Raw genomic sequence first — 15,541 nt, 5'->3', positions numbered from 1 at the left:
AGGTAACCACTACATGTTTTGAAATGTATTGCAATATAGTGATTTTGGAATGAATGCAAAAATGAACAGGGACTGGCCATAAAAGAGAATCTTTTTCGCGTTGTTGATGCATTGATACAGGGAATGCCGTCATTTTGTCATTGCGTTTTGGAGTTATCGCAGAAACACTGTTGAAGAAAAAACAAAGTTATCGGCGGATGTTGAATGAAATTTATCAGATTTGTTGAGAAATGATGTCAATGAGAATCGCTGAGAATTTGAAACTAGTTGATTGCTCGAAAACTGCTAATATTGCCGCTGTTAATTAACCAAAAAATAGTGGAACCTAGACTATAAATTTTATACTAACGCGACCGGAAAACTGTAGCTCCTTCCATGCAGCTTCCGTTTTCTTTCCCATCATTTTTCAACGAATCTAAAAAATTTGATCCAACCTCCGTTGCTTTTTTACAAAGAGGAGAAATGCAGGGACGGAAAATATCCGCCTAGATGCATCTGAAATAACACTTACCTCCGCCCGCGAAATCTAATTTTGTTTAGGTTATGTATCATTCATTCTTGTTTACAATGCAGGTCTTCCGCAAATGCCGAAGCTGCAATCACACTAACACAATCTCACTTAGATTGTTTACGTGGATATACAATCATATTAACCAAGATTTTTAGTAAAAGTTACGTGAATTTCTGGTGAGCATTACTAACGTCACGTAACAACCGTCGTTTGTTCAAAACAGATCAGTTACGTGATTTTTCACGTGAATATGACGAGATGATTTTTTAGAGTGTAGATAAGCTAATCTTGAATACCGCGAAACGGAGCACCGCGAAATAATGTATACCGCGAAGCGGAATACCGCCAAATTGTATAAACCGCGAAACAGATTACCGCCAAATGATACAGACCGCGAAATGATGCACCGCGAAATGGTTTACCGCGGAATGTTTTACCGCGAAATGTCGGACAACCGTCTCAACTTCCCTGGGCATAAAAGTATCATCGTGTTAGCCTCATGATATACGAATGCAGAAAAGGTAACTTTGCTTAGAAACCTCGCCGTTTAATAACTGTGGAAGTGCTTAATGAACACTAAGCTGCGAGGCGGCTCTGTCCCAGTATTGTTTAAGTGCGCAGAATAAGGAGCCGCGCAGAATAAGGGAAGCTCACGGTATAGTAGAAGATGGAAACGGTAGTATGGACTCCATTTCCAGTTCTGGCGATTGCTAGAGCATGAGAAGAGTATGTAAAAATATACAAAGTAGGAGAATCCAACATGAACCATGAAGTAGAACCGGTAGCCGTATGATCACCAAGCCCATTTATTTTACAAGTGTTGCCGCTAAGGGGAACATCTTGTATACCTACTTTTTTAATCATGTCTCTTCCTCATCCCTGGTGGGGGAAAATTACCGAAAAGATTCATCCGCCGTTCAGGCGTCTTCCTCCAGTGTCCCTTTTTGACAAGATGTATAATTAAAACAAATTAAATAAAAACCGTTGGATTTGTTTCCGAATGTTTTGAAAAAATCATTCTATTATTGCCCTCTTAAATTGACATTTTTTACTAGATATAAGATATAATTTTATTTTAAAAAAATTGTACCATGTACCTATATGAATTTATTGATGGACAGAAAAAGCCTTTGTGGTTGCTACTTTTTGCATATGTGTTGCAAAAATAACAAAAATAGTTGCTGAAATGTGTTCTACAAAAGGTTTGAACTAATGAAGCAGATAAAGTTTGTAGGGCAAAGGATCACATAGATGCTTTATTTTTGTCGAATTGAAAGTTGAAATAGCTTTTGCTCTATTGATGAATACTAGAAATTTGCATTCCAACCATAATGCAGTGCGCACCTCGTTCGTGAGTAATATTCACCCGATCGTTGGGCATTTAAAGCTTTTTTTTGATTCAATTAAATGAATAAAACGGGACTTACCAGTTCCTCGATAAATCACCCATTTCATTCCATATCATCCCAATTGGCACCACCGTCATTGTTGTTGCCATCATCCATCTCGTTCATATCGAAGCAGCCTTCGTCGAACATCTGCTGCTGCTGCTGCTGTTGCTGCATCATTTGCTGCCTGAAGTTCTGCTGTTGTTGATTATTGAAGCGATTGTTGTTGAACCGCTGATTGCGCTGGTGGAAATTAAACCGCTGCTGTGGATTGCTGTTGTGGAAGCGGTTTCCTTGGTTATTAAAGTTGTTATTTCCAAAATTGTTGTTGAAGTTGTTGCCAGAATCATCGTTGAAATTGCCATCGAAGTTGTTGCCAGAATTGTTATCAAAATTGTTCCCGTCATCGCCGTTGTCGTCGAAGTTGTTTCCAGAATCGCAGTTGTTGAAATTGTCGTTGAAGCTATTATCATCGTCATTTCCGAAATTATCGTTGAAATTATTTCTCCGATTGTTGTTAAAATTAAAATTGTTCCCCGGATTGCTATTGTTGAACCTATTTCCTTGATTGTTGTTAAAATTGTTCGCAGAATCATTACCGAAGCTATCGTTGAAATTGTTGCGACGATTGTTATTGAAATTGTTACCAGGGTTGTTGTTGTTGTTGAATCTATTGCCTTGGTTGTTAAAATTGTTACCAGGATTCCGATTGAATCTACCTCCTCGGCCTCCTCGATTGCGGCCATAAAGGTTACCAGCATTATTTTGCCGCGGGTCACGCTGTTGTTGGTTCTGATCCTGCTGAGCATGGTTGCCGCCAAAGCGCTGTTGATGCTGTTGCCAGTTCTGTTGTCGTGGATCACGATTGTCATTTTGCTGGATTTCGCGCTCTCTAAAATCGAAGTTACCCTCCTGCATGTGCATGTTTTCATCCGTCGCATCTAAGTTGGGCGACATATTATTTGCATGAGGCCTATTTAAGTTATGCCTCTGGTTCGATTCCGAACGGAATCTGTCCAAGAAACTAGGTGGTGGCATTTGCGTATTGGGCGCTCTGGAAGTTTCTGTTGATTGCACTTCAGAAAACATTTTAAATGGAGTCTCTTCTTCGACGTGTTGTGATGGTTCCAGTTGTTGCAGTAGTGGGTTAATTAACTGCGGAGGTGGTTGACTGACGTCGATAGGAAGCATAGGAATGAAGGAAGTTGTCGGTTCCCAAGCATGCGGAACAAGTACGTTCGGTTCTGGTGGTGGAGGTTCATCCGGAGGTGGTGGAGGAGGCGCATCTGCAGGAAGTGGTGGAACTAGCGGAGCAATAACAGATGGCAACGGAGGGCAGACCGGCATCAAGGGCAGCTCCGGCAAGGTGGATTTTGTTTCCGGTTCCGAAACAGAAGGCTTATTAAACACGTTATCAACACTACTCAAGAGAGAGTTGACCGTAGCCAAGAGAACTTCTGGAGATACAATATCAAGAATACTTTTCGGCGGTTCGGGTTTGGTTTTCTTAGATTTATCCTCTTTGCTTTGGACAGATGTATGATGCAAACCGCTTTCTTCATGTTTTGATTCGATTTCAGGGGCACTTTTATGCTTGATTTGCGCTAGAAGCTTCTGTCTGGCAAGCTTCATTTCTTCGAGCTTTTTTAATCTTTCCGCCCGTTGCTTCAAATTATCCAAAACATTCTTTCTCTCATCCGTCATTGCGCCAGGATTGGGAGAATGATTTTCAGGTACAGGATCAGTCTTTCCCAACTGTTCCTTATCGGTGGTTGATTCTTCCTTTTCGAAATTGGATAGACCCAGATCCTTGTACGAGGGAATGGAATCAAATGAGTCTCGTGAAACGTCAGGGTCTCCATAGGATCTTGAAACTTTGTCGACTGAAAGCTCATTTTCTTTGCTCTGCGGAGAGTGGTTGCGTGTGAGGAGGTTGAGGGGAATAGTTTCAAAGCGTTTTTTCTTGCCTCTTCGAGTATTGCTGAAGTCACATTCATCTTCTGAGCTTATGGCGTCCAATGCACTCGACGGGCTGTAAGTTCCAACAGGCTGACCTTGATATTTTGGCCTAGGATCATTTGCCCAAAGTTGTTCACAGTCTATACGACTTGTATTACGCCTTTCCACATTTGACACTTTTGGTGGAGGCGGTGACCAAGATTTATCGCCAGGCTCAAGAATGTCGCGAGGTGACCACTGTTCTGGTGATTTTATAGGAGATTCACATTTTTCTGAAATGCGGCTGTTTGGAGACATGTTTCCCATTTCCTGGTCCTCTACTGCCTTCCAATAGTCCAATGTGTTTTTATAACTTGGACTACCTTGCCGGATATCGAGCCTTCTGCTAACTGGCGAGTTTTCCATACTCCTACGATGCTGCCATCTTCCTGGTGGTGGTGAACGACTTCGCTGTCTGCGATCAGGTGATCGGTCACGGCTCCTTCTTCTGTTGTTGTCTTCATGCAACAATGGCCTATCAAACGAAGAGTCTCTTCGTGAGCGATCGCAATCACGACTAGTGCCGCGCCTTATTTCACGATTCGGCGATATCTGTCCTTGTGGGAACCTATGATCAAGCGTACGGCGATCCTGCAATCGAGGCATAATTTCATCATCCCAAGTGTTTTCACATAATATCGTATTTCGAGTTACATCGCGTTTCGGAGATAACCGTTGATTTCGTGGAGACCTCCTTCCCGAATCCCATATTTCGGAAGGTGAGAGAGTACGATCGGCACGTGATGGGGAGCGTGATCTACATGGAGCCCAACCCGGAGAACTACCTCGGAATGGCGGTCCTCTTTGACGATTCGGGGGTGATCGACTACGACTGCGTCGCCATCTTCCGCCTCCTGGCGAACGGTTCCGAACATTGTCTCTTCGTCCAGGCGATCGGTTTGCACCGGGATTATTCCATATTTCCTGAGATCGTCTTCTTTGCTGGTCTGGAGATCGTGATCGACTTCTTTTTCGACGAACTGGTGATCGTTCAAAACTTGGTCTGAAGTTTCTTCTATCAGGTGTCAGAGCGGGCCCGGGACGGTTATGCCTTATTGATGATCGTGATCTCGGACGCCCGGGCGAACGCGATCGACTTCGCTGTTGTCCAATTGGGGAACGATCATCAGGTTCATTATTCAAAGAAGGACTACGCTCGAATGGAGGCGATGCTAAACCCGTCGGTTCGTTATCTTCGTCTTCAGCGAGATCGCACAAAAGAGGATTCCGATTACGATTTTGGCAAATACTTCGCTCAGGTGACGATTGTTTACGTGAGACAGGGCGAGAATCAGCGTCATCCCACATATCGCCAGTAGAAATGGAGATGTTCTGCTGAACTTGACGTGGAGGTGACCTACTTCTGCCAGCCGGGCGATCACCTAACGAATCTCGTGCTTTGTTATCGCGATTGGAGAGCCCGGGAGACCAAGACTCACCATGATCGATAGTTTGTACTTGCTTCCGTGCGCTGGGGCCACCTGGTGACCAGGATTCTCCAGCACCAAGCGTATTTCCCTGTTTCTGTTGATCGCGTGACCTAGGACCGTCGGAAGTTGCTCGGTTATCGACTGGTTGAAATTGTCTATTGCCTGAATTGTGCTCACGCAGCGGTCCAGAGTCCCATGTATCGCCGGAGCTGATCGTATTTGATGTAGCTTTGTTTGCATCCCAGGGAGGCTGCGCCCAAACTTCAGGTTTCTTTTGCGGAATGTTCCAAATGTCTTGGAAAGAAGGTTTATTGTTATTCCGATTTTGTGCGTCGAATCTGCGATTTTCGTTCTGCGGTGTGGGCTTGGGAGGGGCGTTTGCTGGTGTTGTTTTATCGGACTGTGGCGGCGGTGTTGGCGGAATTCGCTGCGGCGACGGAGAATGGTCATCAAACGAAGGGTCGAAATAATCCACGGGAGAAGGATCGCGTTCCTTCGGCGGTGGACCGGAACTATCTGCAGGTCGTTTCTGTATCCACTCACCACGATTTTTGTTGAACTCTCTTGGCTTACGCTCTTTCTGGAAACGTTTTCGCTGATCATTCCGATCGGTTGGTTCCTTGTGAAGACAATTCAATTCACTCGCATTACGATCGATCGATGCCGAAGCTTGGTTTGAATTTTTCTTCGGGATTTTAAAGCTTGTATTGAGATGAGTTTTCAGCTCGATCGGTAAGTCCGGAACTGGTAGATGCTTCTTGTGATTTATATCTGTTTTGGACTTGATCTTCGATTTCAATTTGGAATTAGCCGGAAGGAACTTGCTGTCGATTTTATCCAGATTGGTTTTGCGAGGCTTTTCAGGCTTATCTTCTTTCTTCTTGACAGATGGATGCTCGGAAGCATCTTTATGTTGATGTTGGGATTTCGGGTGATGTTCACTGGATTTCTTAGAATGCTCCTTAGGCCGGACCACGTTGAAGTCCGAAGGGACGACACGTTTCAATCTTACCACAGTTCGGGGTAAAATGTCCAAGAACAGAAGATCTTCGCCATGCGTTTTCCCCTTTAGTAAACGTGCACTCTTTGCATCCAATGCAACGCAAAGTCGTTCGGATTTAGTTTCGTCCTTGGACGAAATACATTGGGTCGCGACAATTTCTTCATGCGGCTCATCAATTACTAAGGGGCGTTCATCTTCCGACTCCATATCAACAACGGAATCAACTTGATCTATTTCGACAGTATTGCATATATCAGGAACAGACTCACTGATCGCGTCTTGTAATTCCGGTAAAACCATAGATTCGTCTGTGATCGGCTCAGGACCACTGGAAATTGTCTCCTTATTTTCCTTTGGTTTAACTTCTGACTCTTCTAGTGTTTTTTCCTCTTTTGTAACCGGTGTGGGCAAAGAATTCCTTGAATCATTTTCAACTGCTTTTTCAAGCTTCGGCTTCTTCTTCCTTTGGGGTGAACTCGATTCAGATCTCTTCTCTCGCACTGTGTTTTCCTGTTCCGATGTCTCGGGATTGGATGGCGATTGTTCCAGAGAACGTTTAATGCATTGTTTAGCGGTTTCCTCACTCGCTTTCATCGACTCCAGATGCTTCTTCATGGCTGCTTTGTTAGGGCCGGGTTTCTTGAACTTTTTCGATTGTTTCTCCGTTTGATCTGGAGCATCTTCAACTTGACTAGTGATAGCCGGTCTTCGGATTGTAGACAAGCTATTTATTTGCGCCGCAGATAACTTTATTAACTGCACAAACACTTTTTTGTTAGCTTCTTGTTGTTTCTTCGTTTGGTCGCTCATGTCGTGTACTTGTTTAGGGCTGGACATCTCACTGGGTTTTGTATCAGATTTTGTTACTGGAGCTTCGGCGTTTTCTATCTGACCTTCGACTTTTCCGACAGCTTCGGTTTTGTCTACTTGAACCTCGGCTTTTCCTACTTCCATTTGCGGTTTCTTCTTCTTTTTCTTCTGATGTTTATCCATGCTTTCCGAACTTTCTTCGATTTTCTTTTCCCTTACTGCTTCATCCTGTTTAGCAATGACTACTTCACTGGGTGTGGTATCATGTTGTGGTACCGTAGTATCTGCATTTTGGATTTTAACTTCCTTTTTCACCTTTTTCTTCTTATGAGTCTTGTCCATGCCTTTCGAATCTTCCTTGACTCTATCTGTTGTAACCTCTTTCTTTTTAGAGACTGCATCTGGTACACATGCTTTACTAGTTTCACTCACATTCTCTATTTTAGGTCCTACTGACGCTTGTTTTTCCTTCTTTTGCTTCTTCATATGCTTTTCCGGTGATATCTCTTTTGCTTTGTCTAATTGAACATCTTTATTAGCATCTTCTTTCTTCTTATTTATGTCACTCTCGTTCTGGATCTTCTCCTTCTTAGCTTCCATCTTTACTGGATCTGCAGCTTTTATCTTCTCTTCTGTAGTAGCTGCAACAACTTTTCTGTCTTCATGTTTCTCCTTTTTATTCTTTTTCTTTTTTACCACCTCATCACTTCCACTGAATTTTTTAGGTCCTTTTGTTTTGTTCTTGGGTTTTTTATTGATAACCTTCCGAACCTTCACCCTCAACTGAGGCAAATTATTTAGCCACAACAAATTGTCATCGAGTTTCAACAGCCTTCTCGTCCGATCATCCACCAAAACAGTTCCGAACGATTCCAGTGACTGGGACTGCAGAGCTCGTTCCTCGATCGCGGCGACGTCTGCCTCCCCCGCGTCCACGTAGTCGTCTACACCGGTTTCATCTTCGGTTACGATGATCTCCTCGTTTCCGACCTCTAGCAGAGGCTTTTCCGAGCCACCGCTTCGATCCTTCTCGTCCACTTCCAAGTAGTCGTCCAAGTTCTCCATGTCCAACAGCTGCATAAAATTGTTTATCTGACCTTCTTCCTCTCCGTCTACCAGTAGGCTGCTGTTCTGATCGATTTGCTCCAAGATACAGGTCTCGATTGAGGCACCATCCAGCACCGAACGGATGGTAACGGGATACTGGTTCAGATAATCACACCGGCAACTTGCCTCGACCGCGGAGGGCTCTTCGAACACTACGTACGTAACGGTACTGCTTTTCAGAATGAAGCTAACGTTGCCAAATGTGGTCATGTGGTCGTAGATGACCTCCTCCGTGTGCTCTGTGGAAGGAGTAGAGGAGTTTTGCTATAGTTTCGACTGTTTAAACACAGAAGTGAAGTTGTTTTTGCGAAAGAATATTAAATTTGCTCATTCTATCATAACAATAGAGACTAAAAATTGCACGTTGCGAAACAGCATTTAGAACAAATACAATATGATGCCTCGAAGTGGCAAGGAATAACGATACTCAGCGTATGATATTAAACTAGGAGGTGTTCTTTTTCAGAAGAAACGCGCATATATGGTCGGGGTTCTGCCAAAACACACCAAGCGCCAACAAAAAATCACCAATTTTTCTACCCAAACTTTCGATTTGCGGATCTAATGGATAATAATATATATAATATTTGCGGATCTAATGGATATATAATAGTTAAGCAAATAAGATCAGCACTTAGGCCAATATCTAAGCGATGGAAATCAATTTATAACTTAAACATTGTTTTCCTGCATCATGTTTTAATACATATATCTATAATATTGGTTCAAAAAAAGATGCAAAGTATTAAAAAGTAGCTGTATGTAGAAATATATTTTATCAAGATAAAACTGTCCAGAATCCAAATAATTTTCACCTGGCGTTCTTAGAGGCACCAGTTTCAACAAAGAAGCAACCCATTATTGTCATCTTCTCGCGCTTAGTTTCATCACAGATAACAGATATTTATGCTAGAACAAATTTTATTGAAAATCCTGTGTAAACTTTTGAATTGATATACGTTGACCCACTACTGCCATCTACTCAACTGATTGCGGCAGTACATACGGACGCAGCTGGTTAATAACCGTCTAATGCAGCCAATGGATTTGACAGCCGCATTCGGGCTGCGTTTTCAATAACAATGATCCTTGCGCCATCTCCAATCGAGTGCTAGACGCTGTTCCAATTTAAAATACATTTGAATTAACGGTTGCCCATGTTTACACACGATCGGATGCCAGCTTCAATATCTGTTATCTGTGGTTTCATGGGGGCGTAACTGTATTGATCGATTGTTTTAATCGATTTTACATTTTGTTAATAACTCAATTGTTTCAAAAGCTACAACCGTGATTATTGATTCTGGTGCAAGATACAATCATCCTTCATCATACCAAACCATTAAATCATCAACAAACTAGCGCAATTCGGTACAATAATAAAAAGAAAAAATCGACGAAGAGAAATCGATCAATACTGTTACGCCCCTATGAAAATAAGCGCGAGTCTTCTATTTTAGCTTTGCTTCGTCGCAGCAAGCGTAGAATTAAAACATGACAACTGCTCTTTGCTTGAAAGTGGTTCCTCAAGTGTCCTTAAGATGTTCCAAAGCTTCCAGACCTTCCTTGAATTAAAGCTTCGAAACAATCCTTGAAAAAGGTATTGTCAACAAAGGATCTTGTCCATACTTTTGAATTACAATAGCTCGATGGGACACTATTTCTCGGGTACTTATTCGAAAGGATGTATGTGATTTTGTAAACAAAGATTCAAACGTCGATTTGTCCAATCTGATAGCACTCCAACGCAAACCAACACCACCCACAGGTAGCCGAAGGCTTCCTCTATCTGTCTGTGGTGATGGTTTGCGTGGGAGTGCTATCAGAACCTTTTGAATAAGCACCCGAGATTTTATTATATTTCACAGATATCCCGAGATCTTAACTATTCTTGAGTTTAGATCTTGAAGGTATGTATGGCAAAAAAACGTTCTACGTGGTCTTGCTTGGCTATACTATGGAACTGGCATCTTTTTGGGCATCTAGGGGACTCTAACCCGGGTTATAGATCCCAACAGACCCAGCCTCTCAGGTTCTCCGGGTACTGCGACCCGGATGGTAAGTCCTACTTTTACCAGCATCTCTACAAACCTCCATTTGTCGACCCTGTTGATGACTCCAAAGCTTACTTTGGCCGGATACCCCCGTCAACAGTAGTATCCTTTCGGACACATCCAAGGGTAACAACTCCGACTCCCGTAGCGTTGCATTCCCTCTGACCAAGGCAGTGCATCTGATACGTCATCATCATCGCCTCTTCCTGCGTCGGGAACGGATCAAGACAACTTTCCAGCCTCTTTTCCGACCCATACGCTTTCACCGGAGGTCGAACTTCGTTTCCAGTGGAACACTAACGTTTGCTGGAACAGTTTGCCCTGGATTGTAGCCCTCCAAGAGGTCAACGGTATCCGGCATTCCGAGGCGAAAGGGATCCCTTCTACGTACTTCAGTTTAGCAAAGACCTCCCGGTCGTTGGAATCCGTCTTCGTTCTTGTATTACTCAACGATGCTGCACACATGTATTTAATACTTTCTGACTTCTCCAAGATCGTTTTGGCTCATCTATATCGCAAACCAGTACTCGGCCCGGACGTAAAGCCCGGACCACGTTGGGCGCCAGTGTAACAATTTTCCATACGAACATAACGATCCGCAATCAACATGAAACAGTTCAAGCTCTATCTGGAATAAGGGCGAATGTCGCAAGAGAGGATTCTCTTCGTCGACTTCCCCTCTTTTAAATAAAAGTGACAAGCAGCTGATTTCTTTGTGGTTTATCACCTTAGAACGATAGAAAACAATGCGAACTTGCATTCTGAGGTGATAAACTGCAAAGAAATCATCTGCTTGTCACTTTTATTCAAACACTCAGCTAACTGAACTATCGAAATTCATAACTGGCGCCTTATGAATATTCGACCGATTATTCCATCAACAGTGCTTTTTATACGCAGTTACCTCCTCGAATACCCAAGCGTCGATGGGCGTGTGGTATACATACCGGCCTCCCGATCCCAACGTCCATGGTTCGAACCCAGTCTGCCGCACTTCACTTTTTTTTTAAATGAAAATCATCATTCATAAGGCAACATATTGAAATTCATACCGATTCCTTGTGGCAAATTTCCATAAGGCGTTTTATTGAAAATCGTACGTCCATTTTCCTCAGTGAATGAGGGGAAGTCGACGAAGAGAATTCTCTCTTGCGACATTCGCCCTTTTACCAGATAGAGCTTGAGTTAACAAATTAAAATAATGCACGTTCTCTCTTTGTACCCTGCTGTTTGGAAAAAGGCTACCGTAATTAGTGTACGACCCTTGCGTGCGTTGGAAAACTATAAACAAAAACACTATGAGTGTCGAACGATCATTCAAGATGCCAAGTGAAAGCAGTAGTGGGATGACCTTGTGAATTCGGCGCAATACCCTGCTGAACTGTGGAGGCAAGTTATTTTGATTAGTAACAAGCGTAGGTCTTTCCCATACATCTTTGGCCCGAATGGAATAGGGTGATAAATAATTTTACTTCGTTACAATTTAAAATGTAATTTTAATGCCTCAACTAAAACTTTATTTTTAAATTTTATTAAATATACTTAGCGTGCCCAAAATCATGTCAGAAACATGCTTAGCGTGGACTCATGTAAACATCAATATTAATGCTTGATATGGTCACACATACATATACCGTTAATGTCGTTGGTGTTTGTTTGTTTACTGTTGCATCGTTTTGCGTTTTTCTCCTGCTGTTAATTGCAAATTAGTACGTGTAAAACCGGTCTGAAAGTGGCGTTCTTTGGCTTTATCGCTAACGGTTACGTGGTGCATACTATTTCAGTGAAGAATCAAGCGTAGTGAATTTCGAAATTGAGAAATTTCATCAACAATCGACGGGCGAGTTAAGGTGAAGCGTCGTGACACTCAAATTGCAATGTGATTGTGTCATAAAAATCATCAACCATGGATTTGTAGTGGTGGAAACTTCCAATACCGTAAGTAAGTAAGCATACACGTGGGATTCATTTTTTGTTAACATCCGACAACAGTAAACATTGCACGCATTCGGAAGAATTCAGCCCAATTTAGAAGCAGTATTAATCAATACAGTCTAAGTATGGGATTAACTGATGGAATTTGTCAGAAAAGCATAAGTTTTTCTTTGGTTTAGATGAATATTTATGAATTATGTTTCCACGATGCTGGCTGTTTATGTTTACATCCTCAACTGTTGTTGCCAGCTGCTCAAACGCATCAATAACAAGATCATTTTTTGCCCTGATTTTTTAATTTCTACAATGCACCCCAAAACAAAATTAAAAAGGTATTATTATTGCATCAATACATAATGCGTTAGGAAAATATTGATTAATCGATATTTTACATGTTTCCGCTATGATTTCACAATAGTTCATATCGACATCACGGTCTGCTGCTGATCAATGATTGCTTGCATACGACGCTACCGACGACGTGCAGAGTGTTGAAACCGGCGACGTCGTTGGCATAGTGCGTTACTGGGGGGAATTTTTTCACTTTGTTCACTTGCTTATATATCTTCCCTAAATAAGCGCTATGTGATAATATCATCATACCGCCCCATAGATTGAACTTAGAACTAAGTCCAGATTTACTTTTTTAGTGAGAAGATGGTCATGTATGTTGGCAATATATGAATTAAATTTATTTGTGCATATCGGGGTGGGTGAGGTGGGTGATTGTTTCAGTGCAAAGCCGAGTTATAGCCGCTAACAAAGTTGGATTTTTCTCACAATCCATACGTTAAACCTAACTTCGGAAGTGGTGCGCTGTTTTCATTTGGTGATGTGCTATACAGCGCACCACTTCCGAAATTAGGTTTAACGTATGGATTGTGAGATACATCCAATTTCGATAGCGGCTTTGATTCGGTTTTCTACTGAATTTATAATACTGTGTTGGTAAGCCACAAGGCAGCCATCTTGAATGGCATGTCATGAAACCTTAAGGTGATTTCTCATAGTGATATTATGCAAAACCTGAAGTTGGAGATTATGGACGAACTGAAAACCGAGATAAAGACGAACTTTGCCAAGCTGATAAACTCTAGCTCATTTACTACGAAGTGTTCGAAGCCCACCGACATCCATCCTAGGTTTACCAAGGGCAGGAGGCTTTTTAGCACGATCGGTAACGCAGAACCTATTCCACAGCCCCCGCTACAAGTTGGAACTGGAAGCACTCCTTCTCCGTCAATGGGGATAGCTACTATTCCGCCTACTCAACCGAAGTTTTGGCTGTATTTATCCCGTATCGCGAGAGATGTGTCCACAGATCAAGTTCGCGCTCTCGCCATGAAACGCCTCGCTTCAGATGACATTCAAGTGATTCGACCGGTCGCTCAAGGAAGGGATATAAATACTTTGTCATTTGTCTCGTTCAAAGTCGGCATGAACCTGGACCTGAAGTCCAAGGCTCTATCGACTTCTACGTGGCCGAGAGGAGTAGTTTATCGGGAGTTCACTGACAACAGATCGGGAGCAAATTTTTGGCGACCAGGACCTGCTGCAGTATCCGACGATCCATTGAGCACATCAATGGACGAAGTTATATTGATGGAATAAGTGATATGATAGATGACGTCAGCTCTGCTCCGGGACGCACACTTGCCTCTACCCTTAAGGAAGTCCCTATCCCTCTCATCGTAGTCGCGCCTTTCCCGCCAGCGGCCAGCAGTCGTCCCGGCCCTACGCTTGAGATGGGAGACGGGATCTTCCGAACTCCTTCTACAGTCAACAAGATACTACAAAACGATGTACGCCATAAGCAACCGCCAGGACGCCATACACCCGTCAGCCCTGAGGAAGACCTCTATCCGCTCGTTGCAGTCGCGCCATTCCTGCCAACGATCAACAGCCGTCCTGGCTCTGCGACTGAGTTTGGAGTCGGGGTCTTCCGAGATTCAATAATCGGCAAGTATGATCAACGAACCAGCATTGCCTCGCCTGAAAGTATTTCGGTTTTCAGCTCGTCCACTTGTTCACAACTGCGACCAAACAATAACGCTAGTTCCACAAGCCTCCCATACCATAATGTCTCCAGCCGTCTCCCGGGACGCAACACTTCCGCTTGCCTCAAGGAAGGCCCCGAACCACTCATCGCAGTCGAGCCCTTCCCGCCAGCGCCCAAGAGTCGTCCCGGTCCAGCGAATGAGGTCGGAGAAGGGGTCTTCCGAATTCCTGTTACCGGCAAGTACAATCAACAAAGGTCTTTTTCATCGTCTAAAAGTGTCTCGGCTTACAGCTCATCGAACCCTCAAGTAACACCGCTGCAAAGTATACATCCGTCGTGTCCTGTTTCTATCAATGAACTCCACTCAGAACCATGTAAAGCGCCTGTTGCTCATCGATTCAGCCACCCACTGGGACGCACAACTGCTGCCTGCATTGAGGAAGCTCCCTATCCACTCAGCACAGTCGAGCTATTGCTGCCAGCGACCAACAGCCGTCCCGGTCCTGTGTTTGAGTCTGGAAACGGGAGCTTCCGATCTCCAACTGTCTTCAAGTATGGTTACCCAGTAAACCTTCCAGCATCTGATAGTGCTTCGCTTTCCAGTGCATCTGTCGTCCTGCCAGCATCATCACAATCTACTATCAGAACGTTGGCGGAATGAACGGGCTTCTGGACGACTATCACTTAGCCGTTATCGATCTATGTTACGATATAATCGTTCTGACTGAGACCTGGCTGGATTCTAGAACCTAGAATCTAGAAGAATGTTTTTGGGCATGGTTACCAAATATTTCGCTGCGACCGCAATTTGAACAACAGTAGGAAATCCACAGGAGGAGGCGTTCTTATCGCTGTAAGCTCCAGACTAAAAGTGACTACTATTGAGGACAATACCTGGAAGGCCGTGGAGCAAGTCTGGGTCGCTATTCAACTCGTCGATCGTCGATTGTTTATCTGCGCACTTTACATTCCTCCAGACCGGACGCGTGATTTGGAGTTTATCGACACACACTGTCAGTCTCTCTCATTTGTGTCGAACGATGCCGCTCCGTGCGACGAATTGATGATACTTGGTGACTTCAACTCCGCGGGAATCGCATGGACACGAATTCACTGCGGTTTTTACGGCTTCGACCTTGAAAGATCATCTTTTCACGTTGGTGCCACGAAGCTTTTGGATAATTATAGTATGGCTACCTTATCTCAAATCAATGGAGTTGTAAACGAGAACGGTCGTTCGCTTGATCTCTGTTTTACTAGCGCTCGTGAAACCGCTCCAGTTATCTCCAAGGCACCGGTCCCTTTG

The 15,541-nt window shown here is 43.5% G+C and overlaps 1 protein-coding gene across 3 annotated transcripts in view; it reads right to left on the bottom strand.

The window, feature by feature from the left end:
• The window catches only part of LOC134205371 (serine/arginine repetitive matrix protein 2-like), a 52,279-nt gene that overhangs the window by 24,502 nt on the left and 12,236 nt on the right, over nt 1-15,541 (bottom strand). For 2 of the 3 annotated variants that reach the window (XM_062680576.1, XM_062680578.1), the window contains one exon: nt 1,939-8,486. In XM_062680576.1, coding sequence (XP_062536560.1) covers nt 1,963-8,486 — 6,524 coding nt within the window. In that variant the 3' untranslated portion in view covers nt 1,939-1,962. The remainder of the gene's footprint in view (nt 1-1,938; nt 8,487-15,541) is intronic. The other variant, XM_062680577.1, reaches the window with a different exon arrangement.

This window comes from Armigeres subalbatus, chromosome 1, assembly GCF_024139115.2.
Source record: "Armigeres subalbatus isolate Guangzhou_Male chromosome 1, GZ_Asu_2, whole genome shotgun sequence".
Classification (NCBI taxonomy): domain Eukaryota; kingdom Metazoa; phylum Arthropoda; class Insecta; order Diptera; family Culicidae; genus Armigeres; species Armigeres subalbatus.
This window is presented reverse-complemented; position numbering and strand designations above follow the sequence as displayed.